General features: G+C 41.7%; 1 protein-coding gene across 1 annotated transcript in view; it reads left to right on the forward strand.

Moving 5' to 3' along the window:
• Positions 1-203: 203 nt before the first annotated feature.
• The window catches only part of LOC139162585 (baculoviral IAP repeat-containing protein 1-like), a 38,958-nt gene continuing 21,673 nt past the window's right edge, over positions 204-17,488 (forward strand). Inside the window, exons 1-6 of the mRNA XM_070743112.1 lie at positions 204-242; positions 6,498-7,075; positions 10,947-11,046; positions 13,607-13,688; positions 15,927-15,972; positions 16,260-16,385. Coding sequence (XP_070599213.1) covers positions 6,499-7,075; positions 10,947-11,046; positions 13,607-13,688; positions 15,927-15,972; positions 16,260-16,385 — 931 coding nt within the window. The 5' untranslated portion in view covers positions 204-242; position 6,498. The remainder of the gene's footprint in view (positions 243-6,497; positions 7,076-10,946; positions 11,047-13,606; positions 13,689-15,926; positions 15,973-16,259; positions 16,386-17,488) is intronic.

A 17,488-nucleotide genomic window follows, 5' to 3' on the forward strand; every position in this document is an offset into this window, starting at 1 on the left:
ATTGAAGTCCAGCCTCAACAGGGAGTGATCTGACCATAACAAGGTTGTAAGGACTATGCTATAGAACCTATTGTTCCCTTGTTTTGCTTCCCATAGGTATATTTCTCAATTGAGGAAAGTCCATTTTTCTTACTTCCTTTTTCCTGTAAGGGGAGGGTTTACTTTTGGTATATGGGCTGAGAGAACCTTTTTGTCCTGAAGCAACTGATTTCAACAGTCCGTGAATCAGTCTCTGGAATCAGGTAAGTTCCAGTGCTAAACTGAACTATCAATAAAGGCGATATTTGTAGCTCAGAGTTGAAATAAGGAATCCTCTGTGCTCTCTGAACTTGCTTGTTTTCTTGCAGATGTTTCATTACCCAAACTAGGTGACAGGCATGATGATGTTACTTAGTTTGGGTAATGAAATGCCTTTAAGTAGAACTGAACTGTATTTGAGAATGCATTTGACGTTCAGTATATAATGTCAAAGAATACTATGACATAAAACTAATATGCATTCCTATTTCCTCCTATATTTTTTCCTGCGTGTTCTATTCGGTGCCAGTTTTGATTTTGGGGGTGGCTGAAATGGAGCGGTTGTTGCTATTTGTCTCAGTCTGCAATGTCACATATCTGTTCCAATCTGTTCTTTGCCTTCATTAAGTTTCAACTTTAATTGACCTCATGAATAGTGGGTTTTACAAGACTATGCAGTTCAAATTCAAAGAGAAAGAGAGGTGGTGTTAATTTGAAGTGTTTCCTGCAGATAATAGCGAACACTGCCTGCATGGGTGAGAATGAAGGTTTCTTTCAATCATGATTTTTATTAGTACCAGAACAAGGAGGTTTATAATAATTTCTGATTTGGATTCAGACTGTGTACATTTCCAAGATATTCACACCAATTTGAATTGCAAGTGGCATTTCATCTTCATGCCTAAGAAAATTTCCTGGGAATTTGTTTTTGCATTGAACAAGTTAAAAAAAATATGAAAAAAGGGTGAACCAATGGTGAGAGAAGAAGCATAAATACCATGCACACAAAATCTACCTCTATATTAGTGTAAGTCCTTTTGAAAAGAAATTTCATTGGTTTTTTTTTTAGGTTTAATATTTGCTTTTGCTGTATCTACATTGCTGGGATATACTAGAATCATAGTATGAGTCACAGGAGTTTTTATATGGGCTTTTTTAATAGCTCGAAAAGTGGGGGAAAGGGAGAGGAGGAAGTAATTTGTTAATTCTTTTCAGCAGAAACTAATTTGAGATTTATAATTGATATCCTGCCAAAGATTTTGTTTCTACTGCCTGGCAAAGGAACTCAAGGGACATCCTCCAGCAAGTGAATTTATTTATTTATTTATTTATTATTTATTACTTGGATTTGTATGCCGCCCCTCTCCGAAGACTCGGGGCGGCTCACAGCATGTAAAACAAATCATAGTAATCAGACAGATTTAAGATATTTAGATATATAGGATTTCAATAGCATTTAGACTTATATACCACTTCAGAGTGCGTTTACAGCCCTCTCTAAACAGTTGGTGGACAATCAACTAAACATGAGCCAACAATGTGCAGCAGCAGCTAAAAAAGCCAACACAATCCTAAGCTGCATCAACAGGGGAATACACTCCAAGACCAGGGAAGTCTTAATACCACTCTACTATGCCCTGTTCTGGTCACAACACTTCAAAAGAGACATTGAAACTCTGGAGAAGGTGCAAAAAAGAGCAACCAAGATGATTAAGGGATTGGAAACCAAGACTTACGAAGAGAGACTGAGGGAACTGGGCATGGATAGCCTAGAGAAAAGGAGGGCCAGAGCGGACATGATAGCAGTCTACAAGTATATGAGGGGATGTCACAGAGAGGAGGGGATCACTTTATTCTTCAGGGCACCAGAGGGCCGGACGAGGAACAACGGCTAGAAACTGACCAAGGAGAGATTCAACATGGAGATAAGGAGGAACTTCCTGACGGTCAGAGCGATCAACCAATGGAACAACCTACCAGCGGACGTTGTGAACTCCAACAGAAGATTGAACTGCCACTTGACTGGTGTACTATAGTGTTCCTGCTTGGGCAGGTGGTTAAACTCGATGGCCTTCATGATCCCTTTCAACTCTAACAATAAATAAATAAATAAATAAATAAGTGAGTGAGTGAGTGAGTGAGTGAGTGAGTGAATGAATGAATGAATGAATGAATGAATAAATAAATAAATATTTACAGAATCAGCATATTGCCCCCAGCAATGTAGGTCCTCATTTTATCCACCTCAGAAGGATGGAAGGCTGAGTCAACCTTGAGCCAGTGGTGAGATTTGAACTGCTGAACTACAGCTAGCAGTTAGCTGTAGTTCGTAATGTTCATAATATGCCTGGATAAGTAAAATCTTGAACAATTTCCTGGCTTTGGAAGAATTTGTAAAGTTTGTGAATGGATCCTCTCCCTTTCCTCCTAGACTGGTAACCTGAAGTATGGAGAATGGATACAAATAGGAGGGTAGATGTTCTCCTGATATTCCTTGGAAACTCTCCTTCATGCCTGTAATATTTCCTCCAGGATAAACCTGAACACATTTCTGGTGTGCATTTCAAAAATTGCTAGATTTGTTTTCAAAAATTGACCCTGCTGTCATGTCGCAACACTAAAGGATGAACACATAATGAATGAAAGAAAAATCTTTGCAAAGACAATTTGTGACCTATTCAGAAACAGTCTCACTCACAAACTGGAGGCATGGAGCACTTCCATATCCTGCAGCCTGCTAGAAGCGCAACTTGATAATTGGCTAAGCCCAACGTTCATTCTCCTGCCAACCTAGCAGTTCAAAAGCATGAAGATGCAAATAGGCACCACTTTGGTGGGAAGGTCACAGCATTTTGTGTACCTTAGGATACAGTCATGCTGGCCATAGAACCACAGAAGTGTCTTCGGACAATAGTGGTTCCCTCGGCTAAGAGACATAACCACTGCCCCCTAGAGTTGGTTTTGACCAGATGGGAAATCTGTACCCCAACCTTTTAAACTTTCATACGCCTAGACCAGGGGTATCATGGGCTGTGGGCTGGATGCGTCACGTGCAGGGCCACCATCAGGAATTTTGGGGCCCCATACAGCCTAAGTGTCTGCCCCCCCCGCCATTTTAAAACTATTTTAAGTCGCTGAGCCACTCCATCCCCTGGGAATCATTTCCCGCTTCACGCCAAGTGAGGCGGTCCCATAGGCCAGTGTTTCCCAACCTTGGCAACTTGAAGATATCTGGACTTCAACTCCCAGAATTCCCCAGCCAGCGAATGCTGGCTGGGGAATTCTGGGAGTTGAAGTCCAGATATCTTCAAGTTGTCAAGGTTGGGAAACACTGCCATAGGCTATTTCAGGAACTGGGTTAAGCCGATTGTGTGGACTCATCCAGGAGAAAGAAAGAAGCGGGAGCGGCGAGGGAAAGAAAGAGCCTACTGGCATTGGTCAGGCAGAGCATGGCTTATTTACGGCTCATTGGCACTTCTCCCTTCTTGGAAGAGGCCTTGTTGACAAAACCATGTGCTTTCTAGCGAGGGGAGAGGGGAGGGGGATCCCACACCTGGCAGCCACTGGCGAGGAGCTGGAAAGGACGAGGGGAGAGAAAAAGCAGGGTACCAGCAGTCGGGCAGGTGTCTTGAGGGGGCAGGTGTCTTGAGGGGGCAGGTGTCTTGAGGGGCCATCTGGAAGGAAGGGAAGAAAGGCGAGGACGAGCTATGAAGGAAGGAAGGAAGGAGGAAGGAAGGAAGGAAGGAATGGTAAAAGGGGCGATCAAGAGAGGAATGGGTGAATGAATGGACGGAGGGTGAGAAGGAAGGAAGGAAAGAGGGAAGGGACAGGAACAGAGGAACGGTGCAAAGAAAGCAAGGAAAGGTGTGAAAAGGGAGAGTAAGAGAGGAAGGAGTGAAAGAAGGGAGTGAGGGAGGAAAGAAGGGAGGAAGGAGAAGGAAAGCAAGAAATGGAGGGAGGGAAGGAAGGAAGGAAAGAAAGAAAGAAGGAAGGAAGGAAAGAAAGAAAGAAAGAAAGAAAGGGGGAAGGGACAGGAACAGAGGAAGGAAGCAAGGAAACTTATGAAAGGGGAGAGTAAGAGAGGAAGGACTAAAGGGAGGGAGGGAAGAAGGTAGGAAGGAGAAAGAAAAAAAGAAATAGAGGAAGGGAAGGTAAAAGAGAGAAAGAAAAAGAGCAAGAAAGAAAGCAAGAAAGAGAAAGAAAGAAAGAGAATGAAAGAGAAATAAAAAGAGAGAGGGGGAATGAAAGAAATGGAAGGAGGGAAAGAAGGAGAGAAAGAAAGAGAAAGAAAGAAAGAAAGAAAGAGAAAGAAAAAAGAATGAAAGAGCAAGAGAGAAAGAGAGAGAGAAAGAAAAAGAAACAAAAGAAAGAAAGAAGGAAAGAAAGAAAGAAAGAAGGAAAGAAAGAAAGAAAGAGAATGAAAGATAAATAAAAATAGAGAGGGAGAATGAAAGAAATGGAAGGAGGGAAGGAAGGAGAGAAAGAAAGAGAAAGAAAGAAAGAAAAAGAAAGAAAAAAGAATGAAAGAGCAAGAGAGAAAGAGAGAAAGAGAGAAAGAAAGAAAGAAAGAAAGAAAGAAAGAAAAAGGCAACTCCAAAGAAAGGCTCACTGAGCGGATGCATGAAAAGAGGGACCTGGATCTCCACTTGCCTCCCCCTCGTGCTTACCTGCTCCCAGCGCCAGCAGCAGGAATGCAAGCGAAAAGAAACTATTGGCTCCGGGCGGCGGGCGGTGTTCACGCCCCCCCCGAACCCATGGCCCAGCACCTCCGGAGGCCGAAAGGCGCGGCTCTCTTGCCCTCGCAATCCTCTGGGGGGACACAAGACCGGCAGAGAAGCCGGCCGGGCTCAGCCCTCTCCCGGCTTCCTCAATTCCGCTTCCCCAGCAGCGCGGCTTGGCTTCCGGACCCCCGCGGTGACTCCTCCTTCCACGGCTGCCATCGGGGCTCCCTGCCTGTCTGCCGGCCTCCCTGCCTTCTTTCCTCGCGGGGGTGGGAAGAAGGTGCGGGGTTGTTGGACAGAGACAGAGTTCGTCACAATCGGGGTTGGGGAGTTTTTGGCGGGTGCCGCCCCCCCCATTTTTCAATTTTGCCGGGCCCGTTACACCACTCCCAGTAATACCGGTATATCGGCGGCCCTGGTCACGTGCTGGCCCCGCCTCTGCCTGCTTTAGCGAAAGGAGAGAATGTCTTGCTATGTCATGTGACACCACCCTGATGATGTGAGTTTGGCACTCCTGACCTAGACTCTTTAGATCTGCTACTCTTTAGCAGATATTATGGGTAGTTGTTTTTTTTCAGCTAGCAGTTGAAACTCAGTTGGAGGGGAAGGAAACCAACCAGTTGCCCTCCGTAACTTCTGAATTAAAACTGTTAGACAGCACTCTTTACCATTTATTTATTTATTTATTTATTTATTTATTCATTCATTCATTCATTTATTTATACTTCTATGCTGTCCAGTCCCGAAGGGACTGCCACTCAGACACTATACTTTTCTGCCTACACCGAAAAAATTTTAGAGGGAACACTGATGGGGATGAAACATTTGCAACCAAATCACCAAGCTCGGAACTCAAACCAACACCATAACTACCAACCCAAGCTACTAATATTTAAAGATATTTCAGTTTTCGTTATTTACAGGTTTTTGCATCTTTTAAAAACTGCATACATTTTCTTCTCTATTACAAATCATGAAAATATGTCTACTTGATGGTATCTCAGACCCGTCAGATTTATGCCACCTCAAGGACTCGTGGAGTACTCTTTATTTTAACCTTGTTATCTGGCTATCTTGTTTACAGTGGCAATGAGTGTATCATTGGAAGACTTGAAAACAACAGGTTTTCAGATCAGTGATGGCTAATTTTTTCTGGACCGAGTGTCCAAAGCGCACATGCGTGCATGGGAATGCACACCTGTGTGCCAAACCCCCAAAATGCAATGCATGTGTGGCCCCTATGCATGCACCTAATTACCACACATGCATGCATGGGCCCCTGCATGCCCCCAGCACATGCATGCCCAACCCCCTATTCCACCCATGCATGCGCAGCAGGGACCGAAAGGCTGCTATTGTGCATGCATGGCAGAGTGCATGTGTGCTGTCCGGCCTGCATGCCTTAGATTCACCATCATGGGGTTAGATTGTCATGGAGGAAATCAATCTATTCAATTGCTGGCAGTAAAAAATGTATTGATTAATCAATCTGGCTGTGCACTAAAAATGTAATGCTCTAAAAAAGTAGCAAAATATACTACTTGAGATAGCAGACCCATACTACTTTCTGTTGACTCCTGGGAAAACAATAAGCACCATGATTATCATTTCTCTGTGCAATGAGTCTTCGGAGAGGGGCGGCATACAAATCCAAATAATAAATAAATAATAAAATAAAATAAATGAGATATGTAATTTCCGAACCCAAATCATTTATGATGTATTGACTATAATTTTGTTTTGTTTTTAATACTGTAGAATGGCTGCCGAAGAGACTTCTGCAGATATCAGTAATATTTCAGAGCTGGATGCCGCTTATATTGAGAGTTTTTTGCCTCCTAGAAATCTTAATATTAGCAAAATAGTCGAAGAAAATGAGCTAGAATACCAGCAAATTCGCAAGCAACATGAAAGAGGGTTTAATCCTACAATGAGAAGTGAAGCCAAAAGGTTAAAAACTTTCCTCTCCCTACCTGAAGATGGTCTATCAACTTGGGCCACCTCAGAAATGGCTGCAGCTGGCTTCTCTTACATCAACGTTAAGACTGCAATACAGTGTTTTTCCTGTGGATTAGTTTTGCTTGTAAGAAGTGTTGAAACGCCACCTTTTGAGAAACATAAAACGCTCTGGCCGAGTTGTGACTTTATTTTAGGCAAAGAGGTTGGCAACATCTCTAAATATGACATTCGAGTACAGAATCCAGAGAACAATTCCCAAGAAGTAAAAAATAACCACCAAGAAATGGAGTCAAGACTTGAATCCTTCAGCAACTGGCCATTTTATTGCAAAGAGATACAGCCTGTTTTACTAGCTGAGGCTGGATTTTTCTTTACAGGTAATCCCAAAGCATATTTGTTTTCTAATGTATAAAACCTCCACACTGCAAAGAAAACATAAAACATTACCGGTTTTGGTTAAGAATGCAAAATTTGGCTAATGGGCTGCAAAACAATAGTATTAAAATTTGCTTTTCTTTAATTATTGCACATTTCCAACACTCTGTGTTGAGAAATATTATCTTTTTATGTTGATCAGTGGCACCATTGAAATATTTATTGAATTTTTAAAAAATTATTCTTCCTTCTTTAGTACCTTAGTATGATCCTTAATTACTTTTAAAATAGGAAATAATTAAATAGTAGGTTTTCACCCCTAAATCCTTTACTCGTTGTAATCATTATCTAGAACTGAACTTTTATAGCAATTAAAGAAAATTGAGCTATTCACCTAATCTGTTATCATACTGAACCTTATGGGTTCAGTCCAAAACCTTAAAATGTTACTGTGCTCCTCAACAAATAATGCTGTCTATTATTTATCCTTTTTGTGGCTATTCAAATAATGTGACTTAATCAACAAGGTGCTTAATCCAAGCACCTATTTGAAAACTTATCTTGGTCAGCAAGTCACTCCCACCCAGTCACATGACCTTTAAGCACCCCTGGTCACATAATTGTCAAGCCACTCCCACCTGGTCACATGGCTGGTAAGCCACTCCTAACTGGTCATATGACCATCAAGCCACACCCACACAACAAACAATACTTCATAATTTGCTTTCCTTTGATTCTACCACTCTTTGCTGTTGAGCAATATTACCATTTTTATGTTGACCAGTGACACTCTTCCCGCTGTACACCAAACCAAAACCTAGATAAACCTCATTGCTGCTATGTCTGGCAGCTCATTCATATTAAATGGGTTTTTTTGGCAATGCAGGATCCTTATTCATTTTCTCCAGGAGGTGCCTGGACCATAAGCCCATGGACAAAACTAATTGTCTGGGGCACCAAGACGGTGGTGATTGTTGTTTTAAGTGGTGGTATTATTTTTTTTGTGTTATTGACTGCTGCTTGTAAGCCACCCATTGTTATAGTAAGATAGGCAGCAATGCAAATCCAATAAAAAAAAGTCCTAGTGTTTGAGCCCTGGTGGACCCATAATGCACAATTGTAGGCTAACTCTGCCCACAGTCTGGAGTTCAATCCTCAAGATTCACTCCAACTTCCATCCTTTTGAGGTTGATAAAATGAGGACCCAGATTGTTGAGGGCAATATGCTGACTTTATAAACTATCCAGAAAGTGCTGTAAAGTAGTATGAGGCAGTAATCAGAGGTAGGTTCTTTCCAGTTCAGACTGGTTCTATGAAACTGGTAGTAACTCGGTGCCCTAGTCGTTGGACCCGGCAGTGACCCAGACCTGCCACGCCCCCGAACCGGCAGCGCCATAGATGCCACCACCTTGTTTTTTGCTTCTGTGCCTGGACAGAAGCTGGGTTTTTAACACTGCCTCTGCACCCATGCAACGCTTTAGGAAGTGAACCAGCAGTGAAGAAAATCAGAACCCAACCCTGGGCAGTATGTAAGTGTGAGTGCCATTATTATTATTATTTTTCCTTGGTCAGCCAAGTAGAAGTTTACGTGTCCAGTAGAAGCTACAATTCAGTCCATAAATTCAATATAGCATTTTATATACCGTATTTTTCAGTGTTTAAGACACACCGGTGTATAAGATGCACCTCGATTTTAGAGGAGGGAAATAAGAAAAAAAGTCTTCTGAACCAAATGGTGTAGTACAGGGGTAGGCAAAATCGGCTCTTCTGTGACTTGTGGACTTCAACTCCCAGAATTCCTGAGCCAATCAGGCTAGCTCAGGAATTCTGGGAGTTAAAGTCCAGATGTCATAGAAGAGCCAACTTTGCCTACCCTGGCTATAGGAGATTTGCTTAGGTTACGGTACTGATCTGTGGATTAAAAAAGAACTGTGACAGATTTCTCCTCCTCCCCAACTTTTGAGTTATCCAGCAATCCCTTTCTCAGTTTAGTGAAGTCCATAAGGTGACGTCCTTAAACAAAGAGATATTTAATTGAATTAATAAAATGACTGTTTAATTTAATTAATGAAAGAAGGTTCTGTAACTTTGCTGTGAATTACCACATTACAGTATCCTTATTCATGAACGTAAATGTATGAAGGTTTAGCATTGTCATTTATTCCCTAAATTTGACATCTTGGGGGGAAGCAACTACAGTACTCACCTCCGTTGGATCAGGCAGGCGGACCCTCCTGCTTCGCAACCCTCTGTCATCCCCCCCCCTCCACTTTCTTGCCCTTCTTGGGAAACTTTTTCATGAGCTGCATACACACATTTATTTATTTTATTTATTTTTATTTTTATTTATTTATTGGATTTGTATGCCGCCCCTCTCCGTAGACTCGGGGCGGCTACCTTTCCCAAATGTGGCCAGCGGCGTGTGTGTGTGTGTGTAGATCACTTTTCTTCCCACATGAAAAAGTTTCCCAAAAAGGGCAAGAAAGTGTGTGTGAGGGGTGACAGAGGGTTGCAGAGAAATAATGGCTCCCCTCTCTGCCCCAAAACTTTGGGGAAATAAAGCGGGACACAGCAGAGATCCCAGGCTGGCCTGGCATGTAAAGGGAGAGTAACCTGTGGCTATGGCTATGTCCTCATCCTCCAGCACCACCTGCCTCTTTCCCTCGCTGGGTGAAGTAAGCCGCCTCCTTCCACCTGCTCATGTCGGAGAAGCTTGGTCGCCCAGACAGGCAGCTCCCGGGCTAGAGGGCTGCGTGCCAAGGCTGCTCCTGAAAGGGCATCATTTTCCAGCCTTGCGTGCGGATCCTGGGCTTCCAAGGTGGACATCTGAACTATGGGTGATGCTGGCAAGGATCCTGCAAGGAATGCCTGCCGCTGGGCAGGTGAGGCGGGGCACGAGGCAGCAGCTTCAGAGAAGTGGGCAGGCATTTCCTCGATGCGACCAGTCAGCGGAGGAGGTCTTGATCATCTGAGGGGAAGGGGCTCAGCTCCATTATTTATTTATTTATTTTATTTATTTATTTATTTATTGGATTTGTATGCCGCCCCTCTGCCCAGACTCGGAGCGGCTAACAACAGCAATAAAACAGTATACAGTATAACAAAATCCAATACTAAAAACAGTTAAAAAACCATTATATAAAAACCAATCATACATACAGACATACCATGCATAAAATTGTAAAGGCCTAGGGGGAAAGAGTATCTCAGTTCCCCCATGCCTGGCGGCAGAGGTGGGTTTTAAGCAGCTTTCAAAAAACAAGGAGGGTGGAGGCAATTTTAATCTCTGGGGGGAGTTGGTTCCAGAGGAGTTGGTTCCAGATTAGGCCCCACCCCAATCTCCTGCCTTCGGGGGCACCTTTGGGAGGTGTGGTGGTTGGTAAAAGTGCTCCGAGCAGAGGGCGTCAGCTGCGGAATTCCCGAGCTGAGGCAGCTTTGTTCAGAGTGTCTTCGCCGACTGCTGCACCTTCCCAAAGACCCCCCTGAAGGCAGGAGATTGGGGTGGGGGCTGATGGAGCCGAGCCCCCTCCCGCCAGGTGATTGAGGCTGCCCCGCAGGCCTCCTCTGCTGGCTGGATGTGAAGCTGCTGCCACGGGCCCCACCCATCCCCGAGGCTGAGCCACTAGCCTCCAGCCAAGGGCTGCCTGGTGGCTTCGCGGACAGCCACCACTTCTGCTGACCGCCACCCAACATTTGATGTATAAGAAGCACCCAGTTTTTGATGCACCTTTTTCTGATAAAAAGGTGTGTCTTATACACAGAAAAATGCAGCATATATCATGCATACAGGATGAATCTGTTACTTTTTATAAACAAAGAAGATTAATATAGTCAGTTGAATAGCTCAGCTCAGTGTAATTGTCTTTCATACAGGCATAAAAGATACAGTTCAATGTTTTTCCTGCTCTGGGTGCCTGGGAAATTGGGAAGAAGGTGATGATCCATGGAAAGAACATGCAAAATGGTTTCCTGAGTGAGTAATACATGAGACAAGTTCACAATGCCTTTATATTCCTGGTTCTAATGTTGAATATAACAGCACTGTAGTTCTATTCCCAGTGGCTGAGACCCCAGTATCAGATTCCTTGAAGCAAATCCAAATGATCAGAAGAGCCAACAGTATCTTTGATCTACGTTCACCAACCACAAGCTTGTTTGCTGACCATGTCTCCTTCATGGGCCATAGCTTTAAACCCATTTTTCCACTGCCTTTGGGCACATAAGGTTTCTGGTGCACCCAGAGTCCAAAAGGGCTGGTATCCTTCCGCTTGCCCCCCTCGTTGGATCCAGCAGCATGACAGGGATGTACAAAGATCCATGGGGGGGACTTGCCAAAATGGCTTCTTCAGACTCCCTGTCTTCGATGACTAGGCAGATGGGAGATCTCAGCTCCTCCCTCTTTGGGGGAGGTGACCTCTACGGCCTTCTTCCCTTGGCGTCCTGCTTCTGGAGGCTTATTGGTTTATTGTTCTTCTCTCTTGCTGCCACTAGGGGCTCCCCTTGGCACAGGTTTAGCAAGGCACCCCGCTGCCCAATGGTCTTCTTTTCCACACCAAAAACATGCTGATGGCCTGGGCTTAGGCTTCACAGATCTGCCAACATTTTTCAGGCCCCATTCCGCTGCCAGGATGGAAGTTTTCACTCGCTGACTTCTCAGCAGATTGATCTCCATCTCTGCTGCCAGCTGGAACCACAGATTCAGATCCTTGAGGGTCCCTCTAGATTTCCAATGCTGGTAGATGTCATCAGTTAGGCCATCCATGTAGTATTCCATGAGGACCCCCACCAGATACGTGCTCACATAGGACATCAACTCCTGAAACTCCTGGGTGTAGTCAGCCATAGACCTCCTACCTTGCATCAAGGTTTTAGTTTTGTTTCTGCCCTTCCGCTCCGCCAAAGGGTCCTCAAAGCACGCTTTAAGGGCTATCATAAAATCATCAAAATTCCTCAGGACAGGGTTACTTTGTTCATGCAGTGAAACCATCCAGTCCGCTGCACTTCCGTCAAGTGCTCTCATCACCACTCTGACCCTCGCAAGGTTACTAGGGAATTGCCCTCCATAGACTTGGGCTAAGAAATGTCTTAAGCCCCCAGGGGATCCATCGTACCTCTGGGCCAGTGGGGGGGGATCTGGAGGGAGACGCCTGTTTGGTTTCCCCCTCCCACAATGAGTTTGCACTGGGAGGGGTCTGGGCTGATGCTCTTCGGTGCGCTCCATCTCCCGATGGGCCTTCTGTGGGCTCCTCCTCCCCTTCTCCATCACTTTTCGAGCCAGCCGTTTCTGGATGGGTCTTCCTCTCCACTACTTGTAAAACCTCTTTGATGCCTGCCACCAGCTCCGATAAAAGGAGCCCCTCCTCATTTAATTCTTCCCATTTGTTTTTTTTGCTTCCTTCGCTGGCTGACATTTGCATCAGAAGGGAGAGGGTCAACTTCAAAAGTATGATTTACGCCTATACCCATGGACCATTTGGGTGTTTTCCAAGGCCCGACATCAAGTTGGTCGTCTTTCCATAGCGAGGCTGACACATGAGGAAAAAAAGCCAACATTAAAAATACAACTTACACCTTAGATCAACAATCCATTGCAATGAGGTCCACTATCATAGCTAAATCCAGCAAGCATTAGATACGGTCAGGGACCCTGAACTCATCCGAAGACATTATTTTTATACTTTTCTGCACGCATTTCACAACTTACTTACATTTCACAGCAGCAGCTCACCAAAATTACTAATATTTCTGATACACTTTGCAATGTTTCTACCTAAAACTTTGGTTCATGTAACTTTTTAGGGCCTAATATCCTTCTGAGACCTATGAACTCTGTTAGTCCAATAGGCTATTTGTCCGTTTCTCACAAGGCTATCTTAATCCATTCCTGCCTTTCTAGGGTGCTGGTGGGTTTTTTTATTCCATACAACAAATGAGTCTCTCTGGATTGCTTGGGATGAACAGGTAGAAGAAACAACCCTTTCCACCATTAACAATCCCAAGCTAATGTTGTTCTATCTTCTATCACCGCCATTTTGAAAATTGAAATGGTAGTTAGATTTCAATATAGTAGTTTTGTTACTAGAAAGACAATGTAAATACTATGAATAGATAAATTTATGAATTCATTTCTAATGGGAAAAATTCCAACCTGATACCTTCAAAATATCTTGGACTATAATAATCATTGCCAGCTAGCATTGCCAATAACCTGCTACAGCAGAAAGTGGAATTTATAATCCAACATTTTTGGCAGGCACCAGCTAGAGAAACATAGTTCTTGGATATTTGTATGCTACCGTAGTTCTAAAGCAAAAAAGTGTAAGAATCCTCAGAATAAAAACCAGAGCAACACGTTCTTCTTATTTTGTAATATGAAACTCATTGTAGAAAATCTCCACAATACAGATTACTACATGTTTATATTTGTGCTTTAAGTTCTTGATCAAATGCCAAGACAAACTGATATGTCATTAATTGTTTGTATCTATTGTGATCATCTAAAATATATAAATTACCATTATATTATATTATAGATGTGAATTTCTTCAAAGGAAGAAGTCCAGAGATGAAATTAAACAGTATATTCAAAGTTATTCTGGATTTTTTGGCATTACGGTATTCTTTTTTCATTTTTATTTTATTGAAACACTATTGCTTAAGGAGCTACTTTTAATGGGATACTGTATTTTTTAGAATATAAGACGCACCCCCCCCCAAAGAGGCTGAAAATTTAGGTGCATCTTATACTCAGAATGTAGCTTTTTTTGAAACATAGAAGAAACATAGAAGACTGACGGCAGAAAAAGACCTCATGGTCCATCTAGTCTGCCCTTATACTATTTCCTGTATTTTATCTTACAATGGATATATGTTTATCCAAGGCATGTTTAAATTCAGTTACTGTGGATTTACCAACCACGTCTGTTGGAAGTTTGTTCCAAGGATCTACTACTCTTTCAGTGAAATAATATTTTCTCATGTTGCTTTTGATCTTTCCCCCAACTAACTTCAGATTGTGAAGCTTTTCCCCCCAACCCTAACAAGGTGTTAACAATATTCCTGGCTCTTCCTGGCTTGCAGCTTGTTTCCGTTACTACTCCCACCCACAAAAAAGGTTTTTAGTGCTAAGGTGGTGCTAATGATCTCCCCAGCTTGCAGGATTTTTCCATTCCTACTCCCTCTGAAGGTATTTTTCTCAGCCCTAAGTCTTTGCAGGCTTGTTTTCATTCCTACTCTCTCCAAAGAAGATTTTTTTCCAGGCCTAACCAGGGGATAAAATAATGTGCTGAAACTGACCAGACTAAGGACCCTAGCCAGATGAATACCTGGTAGGCAGATTTTCTCCCCTATTTTTCTCCTCCAAAACTAAGGTGCGTCTTATAATCCAGTTCATTTTATACTCTGAAAAATACAGTAAATAATTCCATTGGGTTCCTGTTAAGAGTAGGCTTTTGAAATGATTTTTCTTGGAGAATGATGACTAACGCCTGTTATATAATGTCCTTGACAATTCCTATGTACATTTTTATACTGAAAAATATGGTAAAGTATGGTTTTAATTTTTGTGTTGGAAAAATCTAACTAAACCTCATGAAATGTATTTCTCTTGGTTCTCTTCCTTCACAAAATTAAAAGTTAGAATGTTTGAGTATTATGGAAAATTAAAGCAGCAGTTAGCTTATCTATCTGTCTGTCTGTCTGTCTGTCTGCCTATCATCTACCTATCATCTACCTACCTACCTACCTACCTACCTATCTATCTACCTATCTATCTACCTATCTATCTACCTATCTACCAATCTACCAATCTACCAATCTACCAATCTACCTATCTACCTATCTACCTATCTACCTATCTACCTATCTACCTATCTACCTATCTACCTATCTACCTATCTACCTATCTACCTATCTACCTATCTACCTATCTACCTATCTACCTATCTACCTATCTACCTATCTACCTATCTACCTATCTACCTATCTACCTATCTACCTACCTATCTACCTACCTATCTACCTACCTACCTACCTACCTATCTATCTATCTATCTATCAATCAATCAATCTATCATCTACCTATCATCTATCTACCTACCTACCTACCTACCTATCTATCTATCTATCTATCTATCGGATTTATATGCCAATCCCTTCCAAGGACACGGGGCAGCTCACAACATACAAACAAACAATGCAAAGAAAATCTAAATTCAATTAATATGAAACCCACTAATCTAATCTAAAATCCCCATTATTAAAAATCAATCATCAAAAACAACATACATATCATTCATCAGCCAGGGGGCTAGAGTCTAATGGCTCCAAGCCTGGTGGCATATATGAGTTTTTAGACTTTTATGGAAGGTGAAGAAGGTGGGGGCAATATGAATCTCTGGGGGCAGCCAATTTCAGAGTGCCCGGGCCCCCATAGAGAAGGCTCTTCCCCTAGGTCCCGCCAAACAACATTGTCTAGTTGACGGGACCTGGAGAAGGCCAACTCTGTGGGACCTAACTGGTCGCTGGGATTTGTGCAGCAGAAGGTGGTCCCATGCCATGTAGGGCTTTAAATGCTGAGATCTGGTGGGGAGGGGGAGTCCAGACAATCCTAATTGGAGGATTACTAAAGAAGGAAAGAACTGCATCTGTTCAAGACATAGTTATTTGTCAGAGTATAAACTCATGGCAGATCAAAGAAAGGAATTTAATACTATACATAAATTTAGCAATTTATATACAGTATTTATAAAGTGAATTTAAAGCATCAGTGGAACCTATCAAAATAATAGAAAAAAATAGAAACATGAATAAAATTAATTTTAATGTTTTTTTTCCTTTGTTTTTTTTTTTAAGGGAAAACATTTTACATCTGCCAGGAAATGTTTACCTTCTGACCCAGGTACAGTAATGGAAATAGAATTCTAGGTCTGTGATTTAAATCACAAGGAAGCAACGTAGATACTTTGGTTGCAACCAAATCACCAAGCTCAGAACTCAAACCAACAACATAACTACCAACCCGAGCTACTAATATTTAAAGATATTTCAGTTTTCTTTATTTACAGTTTTTTGCATCTTTTAAAAACTGCATACATTTTCTTCTCTATTACAAATCATGAAAATATGTCTACTTGATGGTATCTCAGGCATATCTTCCTAAACTCTTTTTTTTTTAAATTGCAAAAGACGACCTAGAACCCTTTCTGAACATCTATAAGGATGAAGAGATGCGGCTGGAATCCTTCAAAACATGGCCACAAGATGCACATGCTGACCCAGCAATTCTGGCTAAAGTAGGTTTCTTCTATACAGGTAAGTTTGCTTCCCCTCCCCCACCCTCCATAATCTAACCTTTAATTACCAATGTCCGCAAAGTGTCATTGGAGTTTGATTAAAATTTTCATATTTGCATTCAGTTCTATTTAATAATAACCTTCTCTATCTAACCCACATCTTTGTATTTTTTTTTGCTGTTTTACATAATATTTTGAAAACATTTGTACATTATTTTAAGTCAAATCAAAAAAACAGTTTTTGCAAATGATGACTATATTGAAGAAATTTTAATTCAGTTGCCTAGGAAACATGTTTTAAATTTTTTAAAATTCCTTGTATTATACAGAAATGTGTCTCAGTTTGATGGCTTTAAGATATGTACTCTTCAATGCCCAGAGTTCCTGCAATTCTGAAAGTTTAAGTTCACATATCTTAAAGTTGTTGAGATTGAGAAACACTGATGTAGAGTTAAACATTAACCACACTACTCTAAATATTTAATCTTACTACTGTTTGATGAGGTTCTGCATGCTTGGAAAATGATTCAGAGGAAAATAACTTTATCTTTGAGTACGTGTGAACACAGCACATTTGTGGTACTTATTAAGGCAGCTCAAGTTTTTTCAACTTTTATGAAAGAAGCGGTTACTTTAAGAGATACTTCGAGTATAAATAATGTATTCCTTAAAGTTTCGGCATGTTTTTTCAGCCATTCATAAGCTGTTTATTAAAATCAAGCAATTATGCTTGGTTGAGGGCTTAGCTCTATATATGTTGTATTTAAGTGTTTAAGGATCCATGTACAAAAGTCTAAAAAAAAGGAGATGGAAATTTAACAAAAGTAATATATCTTGCCATACATAATATCAGGGGTGAGTTCTGGATTCTATTACTGTTGGTTTGGTCAGGGACATTATTATTATTATTATTATTATTATTATTATTATTATTATTATTTATTAGATTTGTATGCCGCCCCTCTCCGCAGACTCGGGGTGGCTCACAGCAATAATAAAACAATATACAGTAACAAATCTAATATTAAAAGTCTAAAATAACAAATCTAATATTAAAAGTCTAAAAACCCATTATTTAAAAAGTATACACACAAACATACCATACATAAAACTAGGCAAGGG

This window comes from Erythrolamprus reginae, chromosome 2 (assembly GCF_031021105.1).
Source record: "Erythrolamprus reginae isolate rEryReg1 chromosome 2, rEryReg1.hap1, whole genome shotgun sequence".
Classification (NCBI taxonomy): domain Eukaryota; kingdom Metazoa; phylum Chordata; class Lepidosauria; order Squamata; family Dipsadidae; genus Erythrolamprus; species Erythrolamprus reginae.